Raw genomic sequence first — 15391 nt, forward strand, 5'->3', positions numbered from 1 at the left:
ACTGGTATAGTACTTTTGATAGCCAGTAGTAGCGGCGGCGGCGGCGGTAATGGGGCGCTACTGCGAGAAAAATCTTAATCGCGAATCACTGCTGTGTGGCCTATCTTGGCCGCGCTCTCCGCTTTATCATCATGCGATTCACGTTTCTCTCTCGCTCGCAGCGCTGCAGCAGAGCTGTATGAATTAGTCGCGGGCGACAGGGAGCTTTATCGTCATCGTCGTGATTATTATTTTCTTTTATTTTCTTTCTCGTTTCGAAATTTCAATAAGCTATAAAAATTTTCAACTTCATATATATATTTTTATTTTTTATTTTTTTTATTTTTTAAGAGAAAAAGAGAGAGGCAGTTGCAATCAGGTGCGCAGCTACGCAGCTCGACGCGCGTGCATACACACACCCGAAAGCGTTTGAGCATTATTCCCCCGCCCGCGCGCCGACGAGCTGTGACGACGATTGCAATTTAGCCACTGAAAACTTGCACAGCAGCAGCAGCAGCGGTGGTGGCGGCTGCTGCTTTAATCCGAATTCACTTGTGGCCTAGTTCGGCGAGCTCTGCTACTGCTGCTGCTGATGCGAGAGAACACCCTCTCTCGTTGCGCGCTGTTCGTATCATACATTCATTCGGCAAATACATACGGCAGCCGCACACCGTCGTGTGTGCAGCTGCGAGCGGCGGGAGCGGAGAGAGGCCAAATGTATGGCTGATAGATTGGGTCTTGGTAGTTTTTTTTTGCCTTCTCTCTCTCGCTTCTATTTCGTCAATTGAAAAGAGTTTTTCTTTCCTCGAGCTTCGACGTGTGTGCATCTATGTGTGTATGTGGGTGAGCGTGTGTTTGTGTAAAAAAACTTCAAACGATTCTTCTCAGGGATGACTTTCTCCCTCTCTTTTGCTACACTTTAAAACTTTTTCCAGCTAGCTGAAATGCAATTATAGTTCTCTCGGGCCTTCTCTCTCTCTCTCTCTCTCTTTCTGTATATATACAGACCCTGGGCGAAGCTCGCTTATTTTTTTTTTCTCCTTTTTTTTTTTTCGTTTGTGATTCCAACGCCGGTAAGCCCTTTGCGCCTCCGCCCCGTGCTGCAGTTGTTAGCTTTAATTCTTTGCATTTTTTCAACAGCTGTTATTTACGCGGAGAACGGATACTGTATATAGTGTATTATTCGAAAGCTCAAAAAAGCGCCTTACCGTTGCATTTAATTACGAGCCCATTATAATCGTCCTGAATGCGCACGTAGATAAAGTCTTTCAACCTTTTTTTCGTGTATCGCACACGCGTCTATCCCACGTCACAAGCGCATCGTCGAAAAATCTCTCCAGCTCGTGACTGAACGTCGATCGCGTGGAAAAAATTGCAAAAAATATTTTTGAAACAGAAGAACCCCCCACGTCAAAAGCAGCGAACTCACCAAAAACAATTAACTCAACTTAGAGTTCCCTTTGTTGCATTCGCTGTTTAGTAGTAATTTGCTCGACATGTGCGTCAACTTTTGCTTATTTATTTTGTACGCGAAACTCTAAAAATTAATCTCGATCTCAAAAGAAACTCATATTAATTACCTCTTCAGCGATATCGGACGATTATCAGACGTGGAGCACGAGCGACAACCTGCGCATAACGCGTTAAATAACGTGTCGAGCTGGGTATGAAGATTTTGCGCTTTTTTCCTGCGTATGACAGCTGTAGTTCAAAGCGAGAGTGAAAAAAAATGAAGTTCGCTCGCCTATATCTGGTTCAAATTTCCACCTGTTATATATATATGTGTGCGTGTGTGTTTTTTTTTTTTTTTTTTTTTTTTTTTTTTTTTTTTTTTTTTTTTTTTTTTTTTTTTTTTTTTTTTTTTTTTTTTTTTTTTTTTTTTTTTTTTTTTTTTTTTTTTTTTTTTTTTTTTTTTTTTTTTTTTTTTTTTTTTTTTTTTTTTTTTTTTTTTTTTTTTTTTTTTTTTTTTTTTTTTTTTTTTTTTTTTTTTTTTTTTTTTTTTTTTTTTTTTTTTTTTTTTTTTTTTTTTTTTTTTTTTTTTTTTTTTTTTTTTTTTTTTTTTTTTTTTTTTTTTTTTTTTTTTTTTTTTTTTTTTTTTTTTTTTTTTTTTTTTTTTTTTTTTTTTTTTTTTTTTTTTTTTTTTTTTTTTTTTTTTTTTTTTTTTTTTTTTTTTTTTTTTTTTTTTTTTTTTTTTTTTTTTTTTTTTTTTTTTTTTTTTTTTTTTTTTTTTTTTTTTTTTTTTTTTTTTTTTTTTTTTTTTTTTTTTTTTTTTTTTTTTTTTTTTTTTTTTTTTTTTTTTTTTTTTTTTTTTTTTTTTTTTTTTTTTTTTTTTTTTTTTTTTTTTTTTTTTTTTTTTTTTTTTTTTTTTTTTTTTTTTTTTTTTTTTTTTTTTTTTTTTTTTTTTTTTTTTTTTTTTTTTTTTTTTTTTTTTTTTTTTTTTTTTTTTTTTTTTTTTTTTTTTTTTTTTTTTTTTTTTTTTTTTTTTTTTTTTTTTTTTTTTTTTTTTTTTTTTTTTTTTTTTTTTTTTTTTTTTTTTTTTTTTTTTTTTTTTTTTTTTTTTTTTTTTTTTTTTTTTTTTTTTTTTTTTTTTTTTTTTTTTTTTTTTTTTTTTTTTTTTTTTTTTTTTTTTTTTTTTTTTTTTNTGTGTGTGTGTGTGTGTGTGTGTGTGTGTGTGTGTGTGTGTGTGTGTTGCTCTGACGTAGGTTGAAATTTTTGTTTGCCATATGTATACATACACTCGCACAAAACACGGCCCAGGTAAAGGGCGGTGCGATGAAACATATAGAAAATTAATTTCCATGTTTCCACTGCGCAGCACGACTGTATTATATATAGCACACACACACACACACACACATACACACAAGGCGTGTAAATTCTGGTTAATTGAAACGAAGTTAGGGAGAAACTTGGTCTCGTGCCAGAGGACTCGGCGGCAGGCAAAGCCGAGAGAAGATTTGGGCTTTCTCTCGCTTTATATATATTCTCGCTGTTGAATCTATTTATTTCTCTCCCTCTCACCTTTTCTCTCTCTCTCTCTCTCTATTTATCTCGCGCAGATTTTCATCGCGTACTCGCAAAAGAAGTTATATATTCACATTGATTTCACCTCTTGTACGATATTACTCTGCTGAACGTATACATACTGCAATCTCGTAAAGTCCCCTCCCCACATTTAATACCCAGCTTGATCTTTTATACTCCCTAGCTCCATTGTACAAATAAAAAATATATTATATCTATCATTTTAATAACGCGGGCTTAAACATATACTATATTGATAAATTTTTTTCCCCTATTTTACGCTCGCGCGCATAGACCAGCAGCAGAAGCTTACAGTGCAGATGATGAATGTAAATTGCTCGCTCCCTGCTACTGCATTGCAGATGTGCAGCGGGTATTTTTTTTTTTTTTTTTTTTTTTTTTCAAAAAGAAATTTACTCTTTCGGAATCGTACGTATAGCCACGACAGCTTTCGCCAACTGTGCTCCTCCTGCACCAGAGCAGCAATAGCGGCAGCACAGACTCGACACGAAATGTGTTCGAAAAATAGTTTCTCTAGCAGCTCTGCGCGTTTTTTTCGCCCTGGACATCCCAAAAATCGTAATAATAATAATAATAATAATAATAATAATAATAATAATAATAATGCGGCCCTTATGTAATATATTTTTGAACCAGACATTCGACCGACGCGTATTATATAATTCTCAAATCGCACCCTCCACCCCCTCGTCGTTTGTAAACACCCTTCAAAACTTCCATAACCATCTCTATGCGGATCGGGCGCGCGCGAAACCACTTCAAAGCTGCTGCTGCTGCTGCCAGTTAAACGAGCGTATAAACCTGATTGTAATATGTGTTTTCCCGAAATATATACACACAAACACTCTGTCGGGATTTGCAAACGCAGCTCTCCCAAGTTTATGTATAAACACACATACACCTATAAAATACCCAAAGTCCAGCAGCACCTGGTCAGTGTGTTTGTGTGTGTGAATGCTCGGCGCGTAAAAAGGACACGAGCAGCAGCAGCAGCAGCAGCGCAGAAAAAGCTCCTACTATACGAGTTGGTGAAAAGCGAGCTGAAAATTTTTGCGTTGTGAGTTTACTCGACTGACTGTGCCACTATACTGACTGTGTGTGCAAGCCAAGGTAGCCGAAAGAGAGAGAGAGAGAGAGAGAGAGATGAAATACTCCCGAGCGTACGTACACACATACACATCACACCAGGGTTCGCGCGCTCCTCTCCTCTCGAGGAATAGCTCGATTTACTCTCGAGGCTTTTTGTTTTACTGCTAGAGCTAGTTCGCTCGTTTCTATATATATACACACACACGTACGTACTTACATTGTGCGCCAGTGGGCGAAGAATAATGTAGCTCAATCGAGGAAGTAGAGCAGAAGACATTTTTACGCCTTGACACGACGACGAGCTAGGAGGAGAGAGCCATGAAAGTCTTCGTCGCTCGAAAAAACGGACGACGGAAATGAAATTTATCGGTGGCCGGACCTTATATATATATATATATACACTATACATATAACTCGTATCTTATATAATGACCGAAATTCAATAGATTTTTCTCTCTTTCTGTCCGCAGGATCGAGAATTCGTCGAGATGGAGGTGCCGTTCAACGGGGCGCCCAAGCGGCCCGGCTCGCCGTCGCCGCTCACCTCGCCGGCGCACAGCACCGCGTCGCGGGGCGTCGCCACGGGCCTGCTGCAGTCCTGCTGCGGTCGCTGCTATCCCCAACGTTACCAGGTACGCGGTCGCCGCGGCATACTAGCCTCCACGGGCTCGATAAGCGAGTCGGCCCAGCAGCAGAGCAAGGCCCTGCTGGGCGGCACCTCCTCGGGCCACGACGGTGGCGGCGGTGGACACGGCTCCGGAGCCGAGGACGATCCGGCGCAGGTGCCCAGCGTCGCTTTTCGCGGTCTGAGCGCGTCGGGGGACCAAGCTGGGACCGGCGGAGGCGGACCGAGCACGAGCTCGGCGGCTCACGGCTTGACGGCCAGCGCCTCCGCGTCCTCCAAGCTTGCCTCGTCGAGCTCGTTCAACGAGACGCGCGTCTAACGTGCTTATGTATTAAAATATTTGCGCTTTAATACGTCGAACGCATCACTCGCGCGTGTACACGTTGTATTATTATTGTAACGTGCGCGCCTTGATGTGTTTGGCGATGTTGGTGGTGGCATACGTGAAATGCTTCGCTACTGCTAACGACACGAAGTATTCCACGTATTTATCTTCTTCGCTTCTCCGTCGTCGTCGTCGTCGTCGAGCGTATTTGCCTCCCGTTATATTATGTATCACGTATAATATATAAACGACGATGATAAGCTCCGAAACGTGTCGCGTACGCGAGTTATAAGGTGCACGCATACAGAGACGGTGCCAAATAATCTCTTCTCTTCCTTGAACCCCCCGCCTCGTTTTTATCCAAATGTAAAAACATTCAACGCGAAAAAAAGAAAGAAAATTTTTGTATATCGATAGGTGCTCGACTGAAATACACACACACAGCGCGTTAATGAAAATAATAGTAATTATCGATTAAAATTAGGCATTTATAAATAGAGAGAGACTTGTACATAAATGATAAATAAACGAGTATAAATAAACGAACGGAATGTTAAAATAATCGATTAATCTTTGTAGATTTTACGCGCAAACGACAACAACTCGAATCTTATACAGTTTTAGATTTTTCATTTATATTCGAGTCGTAGATTCGAGGGAAAAATCGTCGTATGATATAATTAGTTGAAAGTCCATATTGTATTGCGCACAATCGAGATATTTTTCGAATTCTTTGGTTTTACTATTTTTTCAGGGCTCTTCTTATATGATCGAAACTACTCTAGACAAAATGATATATATATCATATATTTTCTGTATATAAAGTTACTCATTATTACCTCGTGATCTTGGAACTTAACTCTTGTAATAGAGCCATAGTTAATTGGTTTTCAATAATTAAAAGGCCCCACCCCCTCCCGCATTACACTTTTTTATCTTTGTTACAGCGCTGAAATAATTTCTAAAAGACTTTTTAATCGAGACTAAAAGTTTCGCAAACTATATTACAGTGCCAAAGGGTATACTCGATTTAGTTTGCCCTTTTTTTATTATCTTCTTCATCGCAGGGCACCTCTCGCATGTACGAGGAACCCGACTACGAATAAATTACATATTTACGAACGTAGTGGTAGTAGTAGTAGTAGTAGTACGTCAGTAGGGCAACGAGAGAAAATCAATGCATCGCAGGTGTAAATATCGGGTACGAACTTTTTAATTTCTTTTTTATTTTTTATCTACGGAAATTCATCAACGTAGAGATTTCGAATGACTCTCGTGTACCGAGAGCGAAAGCGCGCGGGGGGAACATTCGTCATTTCCCGTGCAACATTCGATCGACGTATACACGTAGCTGCAGCGCGAAAACAATTTTAAAAAGCTCGAGCCTCGGTCGCTGCTCTCACTCACTCACTGTATCAAAAGAGGCTTAACTATCTCGCCCAGCGGCAGTGGCGGTGGCAGCACTTCCCACCCCCCCTCCAACATAGCAGTAGAGTCTATTATTTAGGCGGCCGAGAACAAAATTGCTTACGATGCTAAGCTGATATAATCGATAGATCAAACCTGACAAATTGTGACCTCAAATCGATTAAGTGCTCTGGCGAAATTCGTAATATTTTTTGACATTTCAGCGCGACCCAACGACATCGAATAGAGAAAATTCTTTACTTCGTTCCTTTCTTTTTGTCTTCAACCCCCTCAGCTTCGTCAATGCGCGTGGATTGATTGTTCACTTGCGAAATGTTCGGCGAATTCAATTCCAAAGTAATTTCAATTTCTCTCTCTCTCTCTTCTCCTTTCTTTAATTGAACCACTCGTTAAAAAAGTTTTTTTCGTGAATCGCCTGTATATAGTTTCTTTTCGTCGCCGCTGCGAGTCTGGAAATATTAAAATTTCATTGACGAGCTAATTTGATGTCATAGCTCCGCTGTATACCGTATCGGCGAGCGAGAGAGAGGAGAGGGTATTTTATGCAAAATTTCAAAGCTTTGAAGCGCGCGAGCGGGCACAAGAGCACGTCATCGATAAAACTCTCCCTCTTTCTCTTCTCTACTCTTCTCTCGCCTTTATATGTATATCACTTTTTCTCCGGAGCGGAGCGAGCGTGGCACGACCAAGTTTTACTAGGGTAAGCTTGAGTTGTAGATGTTGTCATAAATCCTATTAATATACAACCGGTGAATCGTTCGAATTTTTCGTAATTAGGTCATATTTGTGTAGATATTTTGTGTCGGGGAGAGCTCTGCTTTTCATATATATAGATAGCACAAGCAGCGAAATGAATGGTCTGCATTTATTGCACAAATGGATATTCTTTGCCACTTTTTGAAACGAAATAATGAAGTAGTTCCAAGATCACGAAGGCTCTTCAAATATAGTATTTATAATACTATGAATCTACCTCTATTAAACCTTTTACTGTTAATTAATAGAGAAAATTTTATTGATCAATCGTGTTTTGTGATACGAATACGAACGTAAAATGTATAAATAGATTTTATAATAGGTATATGGAAATTAAGAGCACAAAAAATTTATATTATGACGGATCATTAAATACAAATAAAAAATAATTCGTAAATAGAAGGGTAAAAAAAAGTGAATAGGACACTCGTGTGTGCGTGTAAGTATATTAGTAAGTTCGTAGGATTAGAAGTAAAAAAAACAGTGAAAATACTGTATAAATTCCCATCTGCCCTTTGTCTTCCATTGAAAAAGAAAAAAAATCTTACAAGCTACTTGAATTTCTCTCATCCCTTTGATTACCAAACGCGAGGATACTTCCTTCCTATAAAAATTTATTTTTTAGAAGATTAATTTTTATCGTATAAATATTACTCTATATCTTATTCTTCCAAAAAAAAAGTTAGCCGAGTAAGCGATTCGCGCGTCTCGTTGAAAGCGTTAAATAAATAAAAAAAAAAAAACATTTCGCCGAAAGAAATGATGAAAACATATGAAATCGTTTGGCACCTGCGCTATATCGTCGATCCACCGATATTAATAAATTTATTGAAACAAAAAAAAAGAAATGTTTGATTGAAATTGCAAGCTCGTGAAATGTTTTTTTCTCTCTCAATATTTCATACACCCAGAAATATTGATTTAAAATTATAGAACTAACAGAATATGTGATTGTAGAGTGAAAATTAACAAAAAAAACATTCATTGAACTTCTCTTCGATGTATAGTTTCAAGTTGATTTAGCATTTGTAAAAAATGCTTCGCTTGAAAGTTATTGGTGTCAAGTATCAACTATGTGGATAATTGGTCGAAAAAAAAGAAAGAAAAAAAAAACAAATTGTCCAAAAACTTGACGGTGAATCGATGGTCAACACCAATATGATTTCTTCATCTATCTCTCGCCTAATCAATCGATCATCAGAATCTTAACGAAACAAAAAGAAACTAACTAAAATGAATACATGTATCATCTTAAGCCATCGTCTTGAGCATCAATTTCCCATAGGTGCTGTCGAGCGAAAATGATTTAAAAAAAAGGGTAATTAAAACAAGTGATCGTTGATTTAAAAATTTTAAAATAAATTTTAATCATTTAGATTTATTGAGAAATAAAGTAAAAATCAGAGGTATACAGTGTCGTGCGCGTAGCGCTATGACGATAAATTTTGTAAATAAAATAAAAAAAAATTAGGTACTTTATTTATAATGTATATTCGACGACTGAAAATGTAATTTAAAAAGAAAAATATGAAGTAAATCAGCATATTAATTACGTTTAAGGAAGAATCTCAGTATCGAATCATGCGTAAATTTTGCTCAAACGAAAATCTAATTAAAAAAAATATCGATCATTTTTCCTGTATATTTCTGGGCTCGAAAGTATATTTATTTCACACGCCTTGATAGATTTAACAAATTTTCCTTCTCGCGTGCGTAACATGGCTCGCGTTTTTTCACCTCCCACATTACTCAATGTAATTTTTCAATTTCTTCCAAATATCCAATTTATTTTTTCGGTGACTGCCATGCGTTATTGCTCTGTAAAAAAGATGTATAGAGATCGATACGACGTTGTTAAAGACAAACATACAAAATCTATATCGCCAAAGTTGTAAGGATAAAGAAGGAAATACGCTCATTATATTATACGGCCTATACGATAGAGATTCTTGTAAAAGAAATGTGTTCAAAGAAGTCGCGGAGTTTACGCGCTTAGAAAAGTTGCGAATAAAAAAAATGAAAAAATAAAACGCAGCCGTGGGAAATGTAAAGAAAAATTGTTTATTATGTTGATATAAATAAACACAATCTCTCGAGAAGGATCCAACTAAAGGCCATAGCAAAACTTTAAAAAAAATCGTATACTTCTTGTGTGCACTTCTCTTTGATATTTAAGCATCATCGTAAATAACTGTTACAAACAATCTTTTCTTTTTTTGAGCTTTAAAACTTTTTTACGTGCTCTCCTATAAATTCTAAATTTCTGAAAACGTTGCGTGAATTTTCCAGGCAAAGAGAACGAATTTTGCCAAAATTGTTTTAACTTTCACAAAGAGTTTTGGCTATATATTTTTAATTTCAAAATAGAAAGTATTCCGAGTGTCTTAAATAAATGAGCTATGCAAAAAACTGAAATATAATGAAAGAGAAAACCCGATGAGATAGTGCATCCTTCGTAATTACTCAAACGTTAAACTTTCACATCGGTTTTCATTATAATTTTCGGGGAATTTAACAACTTTTCTTCCTTTCTGAAAGGATGCCGAAAGCCAAGATTAAAATGAAAATTTTCAAACGCGTTTTCCGAGATTAATACTGATTGTTTTCAACAAAAAAAACTACGCGAATTTCTACTAAATCACAAAATAAAAAAGTAATTTTTTTCGAAAGATATCCGGTGTAAATCGAGGACAAGGTGTTCGAAAATTTTGATTTCCATCTTGTGTACGGTATCTCTAATCCACTCGATATGACACTACTTTTCGAAATCGAAATATAAATGCAGTCACGGTATTTTCATACTATGCAGGGTTATATTTTCCAACCACTTGCATGTATAGGGCAGTATATTTAGTGTACATATTACGATTACGATAAAACAAAAAAAAAAGAATGAAAATAAAAAATAACTGCAACTAAAACCACACATCTAGTAAAATAATATCACTCTATCTCTGTGGACGTGTACGTGTTTGTGAAGTTTAATGTGCTTGCATGCCTCAACATTTCAACAAAAATAAAAATTTGGTTACACTCGGTAATATAATGAAAAGAATAATCACATCGTTCTGGAAATTCAACATTTTTTACACGATTCAAATAAATGTTTTTCTAAATGTTGAATATATAATTGAATCTCGTTTCGTATCATGCACATATTATAATATATGTGGAAATATGAACTTTCATTGCTATCGTTGACTATTATTGTCTATATGGGTGTTTATGTGTAAAGTCTATGAAAAGCTGTGTTTTAAAATCAAAATCAATCCATCGATATCACTCTTTGTAAAATTTCTCATGCATCAATGTTCAAAAATCCATGGAATAAAAATAATTTTTCGCATGGGTAAATGAACTGCTATGAACGGAGTGTTTGTAATCATATCATTCAAAATCCATCTTTACGAATCATCATGTTCAAAGTAGGGGTAAATACAGACGGATCGATGAAACGAGTCACCCCCACGTGCACACGCTTACACGTCCGCGGGGATTTTGATGAAAAGTAAAAATGAGCAGCGAAATTACCCTTTGTCGAATGAACACACGGCTCGAGGATTATCGGCAGAATTTATTTTTATTTAAAAAAACAACTATAAGAAAGTAACTGTTGTATGGAAAATTGAACCAATTAAATCAAGCTATGATATTTTGAAACAAATGATGAAAATTTCGAATTTGCCCACGCGCAGAAACGATCAGCAAGAGTGGCGGAGGGCGGCGGCGGTGGCGGCGCTATTAGTAGTACTAGCGGCGTCGTTGTCGTTACAGACTCGGTGCATCCACTTCAATCGAGAAGCCAGGCAAGAGACAGAATCGAATCTTAAATGTAACTTTGATCCCCCTCTACTTCTTCTCAGCTCTACTCTTCATTCTATTGTCTGTCATTCCTGTCGACCCCCCTCAGTACCCCCNCCCCCCCCCCCCCCCCAATCTTCTTTAGCCTCCCACCTGTATCGTAAACCTTATTATACACTAGTAGTGGTTCTGAAAGCTCTAGAGATTTTTCAATGCTCCGTGAGTGTCTCCGAAGCTATACAACCCAACTACCCCTTGTGTTATAGCTTCTGTTGTTCCTCTCTCTCTCTCTCTCTCTCTCTTCGGTGTACTTTCCTAACTTCCTTTCTGAATGACTTTTTTTACTCCATTACCTTCTCCCTAATCGGATAGATTAGCTGGATTTTTTTCTCTTCCACTGTTTATTTTTCACTTAAAATTTCCTTTATCTTTCAAATTTTAGCCGGACAATCACCGAGAGCACTAGAGTTTTCAGATTACCACCTGGAAAAAAGTAAATTGTTCAATGCAGTTATACTACATTTAAAAACCTTGTTAATTAATGTGTCGTAAAAATCGTTGAATCTTATAATAATAATGTCCCTGTAAATAACAAAAAGTAACAAGATCATCCCCCACTGTAATCCCATAAACAAAACTGTTGAAATTTTTTAATGTAACTTGTAAATAAATAAAAGTACCTGGCTAAAAATTGATCTGCTTATCCCATCGTCGATTCAAAGTAAACGTTTAGTATAAAAATTCTCCCCTTTGATCTCTCGATAGATTTGATTTTCGCTTTAGTCCAGCACCGACTTTACGGAACGGTTTTTTTTCCATCACTTTGCCCGAATCAAAGAAGAAAAATGTTTAACCGTTGCAACGAAAAAAAAAAAGAGATAAAGAAAAAAATACCCCCACACACAGCGCGAATAGTAGTGGATGCGTTGATTTGAATAATGGAACTATAGAGGCGCGAGATTTCGCGTGTAAAAGTGCAGTGCTGCAAATGCGCCCTAGTGGTCCACGTACCTCTCTCTAGCTGTACGTAGTGGAGGGGTGGGTGAAAAGATAGAGAGCGAGAAAAAAAACTGCAGAAGGCATTCAATTGCTGCTGCTGCAGCACGAGGCCTCGACTGCCGTTGCTGCCGCTGCTGCTGCTCTATATAGCCCGAGCTTGAATTGAATTGAATTATGAGTCAGTGAAAAAAAAAAATCGTCCTAGTCGTCGTACGTAATTCATCTAGAGCCGTGCAGTTCTTTTCTTTTTTTCTCTCTTCTTTCATCCTCGATGGATGTATCTCTGCGTGCGCGGATGGATACGTGTTTTGTACGATAATATTTTTTCATTAACATCGTCGGGGAGAAAAAATAATCGAGGACGAAACTTTTCTCGATTGCGTATACCGTAGACGCACGATGGACAACCTGTGGAATCGCGCTTCATTTTCTCGCGCGCGCATTTATCTTTTGTTCCTCGCGCGACACATGAATTTCCCGCAACTTTTACGATTCGAACTAAATATTAAACGCGCTCCGAAACTACCTATATAACTATACAGCGAGCTGCTACCGCTGCTGCTGCTGCTACTGTGCCAGTGCTGTGCATCGCAGTAAATGCCAAGATAATACAACTCACGCTTTGACGCGCAAGCCGAATGATTGTGTAGCCGCACGCTCTATGAATATTGCAACGGGCGGCGCTCGCGAGTGTCGGGGAGCTGCGCTGCTACCAACTGTACGATATATATATTCGGGACAATTAGAGCATGAAGCAACAGAGCTAGAGCTATATGTATAATAGATAGATATATACGATGACGATGATGATGTAGGGTGGGCTGAAGCGGCAGCAGCAGCAGCAGCAACAGCGACGTGGCGGGGCGCGTCGGCAGACGTCAAATTAGGAAACTGCCAATTAGGCAAAGGATTTAGTCGCGGTCAATTGGCGAGCCACAAGGCTTAAAATCGCATTTAATATTACTCTCCTCTCGCGTGCGTGCGTATGTGCTATATATTTGCTGGCGCGCGAAAATTGCTGCATCGCGAGGAGGATAATCGTGATATCGGGGGTGTGGCGGGGAATTATGTATGGTCGGTTGAAGCTCGATCCGGGATCGTTGCCATTTTTCTGGGGGGGGAGTTTTAATTGAACGATTCATTGACTTTTTACTGACGCATGGACGAATTGATTATTTGAAACACGACGACAGTTACATCTATAGATATGAAAAGAACGAGAGCTAATGACGTTTCTATTATAGTTTATAGACTATAGAAAATAGTCGTTAGACAAATATTAACCGTAGTTTTGGTCATGTATACGCTAATATTTAGTGTTAGATAATTCGAAGGAAGGGCCATTACTTTAGAATATTAATTACTAAAAATTAAATAGAACAAATCAAAGAAAAAATACTGTTGAATATATAGCGTTGAGTCTTTTTGGTAGTTATTAATTTATCTACAACCTCACGTATAAATATCTACATCCAATACAACAACGTAGATAATTCTGATCGATCCTGCTTTGTAAAATAACGAAAAATTTTAATTAAAAAATCCAACTAACGATCAACTCTCGGGTTGGTCCCCCGATAACCAGCTTGGACATAATATAAAATGCTGTATACGCTTTTGTATTGTTATTATTCATTCACACATGTAAACAAAAATTTTTTAAATGGCTGTAAAAAAGGATCCGCAAATTTGTAGCGAGTGTAAAGGTTCGTTTGCCTCATATGATCACAGTAAAGTACCGTCTCACTTGCTTATCTCTCTCTTTCTCTCTCATATCATATACCATTATTTATATAAATAGTCGATTCGGTCGTACGTTTACGTTTAAAAATGCGTGACACTGTTTTTTGATAAAAAAAAAACGAAACGTACGACTGAATTTTCAGCGTAACCTATATCATGCATATAAATAAGAAAAAAGAACCTAAAGAAATAGTAATTAACAATGATAACTATCATTAGAGCATCGATTGATTAATTCAAAAAACATAAAAAGATATAAATTTTAGTTGAAAAACTGTAGTTTTGAAGCCTTGTAGTAAGGCAGTAGATACTATTTAGTACATTGATATATATTATAGTATAATAATTAATAATCGCTACATCATACAAAAAAACAACAAACATCGACAAAATTATAATTAATGCAGAGAGCAACAAAAAACAAAAAAAAACAAACAAAATTTATATCTATCATCAAGTGTATACGAGCGTGTGCTTGTTTTTGTGGTTGTGGTGTTTTCAGCAGGCGTACAATCAATACATCCCGGCCACGAGATCCTCGCGGCAGGCCTCGTTGCAGGGCCAGTCCTCGCAATCCGGCTTAGCTGGCCAATCTCAGGGGGCCGGTGGCTCGTCGGGCGCTAACGCCGGCAACGACGACACCTATCTCGTCGAGGCTTCGTTTTGAATGCGCTAATAAATAAAAGCAGCCAAAAAAATTACCGCACTTTAATACAACAACATCAACTACAACAACAACAACAACAACAACAACAACAACAACTACATCGACAACAAAGACAAAAATCACTGTTGTAGAGCCACTGTTATTGTTGTGCACGTGTCACACACGACGGCGTACGATAAAGACGACTCGTCGACACCATCGCTTCGAAAATAAATTTTAGTATTAACAAAAAAAAACACCACGCTTGACACTCTCACGCTTTCCAATGCCAATTTCACTCACGATATAGAAAAAAAAGCGAAAGGAGTAAGCGAGAGAGAAAATACCATTATATAAAAGCTGTATACACACTACACCACCAATACCACATATAGTGCACCATCAGCTGATATAAAATATACCTTCACTCCAGGCAATGAGAGACTCTTTGTTAGCGCGAGAAAATATAGCTTATTCATCTAGATATATTATAAAATGCAATCATTACGATATAGAAAAAAGAAAGAGATACACATACCACAGTCAGAGAATGAGATTATAATTATGATAATATTTAATTATATTAACGAACAGAGCTCCGTTCCAAATAACTCAGTGCTGCTAAATTTTAATTAAAATTTGGCAATACCATCGCACTCATAATACATAATTGACGACTGACTGCGACAAAATAGATAATTATTGTATACACCAGCAGGTGTGTGATGATTATAATCGTGCATGCAGATAAACAGACGTGACATTTTTATAATATATAACGTGCCGTCGTGTTTGAAAGAAAAAAAACAAACTTTAATTAAGTAATTTAAAAATACAAAAAAAATACTACGAAGCAGAAAGTGAAAAGCAGCTTGAAAAAAAATCAATGAAAAAAAATATTCTCTTCTATATTTTGCTCCAAATCTCAACCAACCCACGTCGTCGTGTGTGTGCG

General features: G+C 36.9%; 1 protein-coding gene across 5 annotated transcripts in view; it reads left to right on the forward strand.

The window, feature by feature from the left end:
• LOC106656540 (potassium voltage-gated channel protein Shal) overlaps positions 1-15391 on the forward strand; it is a 107379-nt gene that overhangs the window by 84922 nt on the left and 7066 nt on the right. For 2 of the 5 annotated variants that reach the window (XM_014377572.2, XM_014377569.2), the window contains exon 4: positions 4584-4745. In XM_014377572.2, the coding sequence (XP_014233058.1) occupies positions 4584-4745 (162 nt within the window). Of the gene's footprint in view, positions 1-4583; positions 4746-10942; positions 11054-14292; positions 15244-15391 lie in introns of those variants that run through there. The other 3 variants (XM_023462136.1, XM_023462137.1, XM_023462138.1) reach the window with 3 other exon arrangements.

Source organism: Trichogramma pretiosum, unplaced genomic scaffold (assembly GCF_000599845.2).
Source record: "Trichogramma pretiosum strain Unisexual culture from Peru unplaced genomic scaffold, Tpre_2.0 scaffold20, whole genome shotgun sequence".
NCBI lineage: Eukaryota > Metazoa > Arthropoda > Insecta > Hymenoptera > Trichogrammatidae > Trichogramma > Trichogramma pretiosum.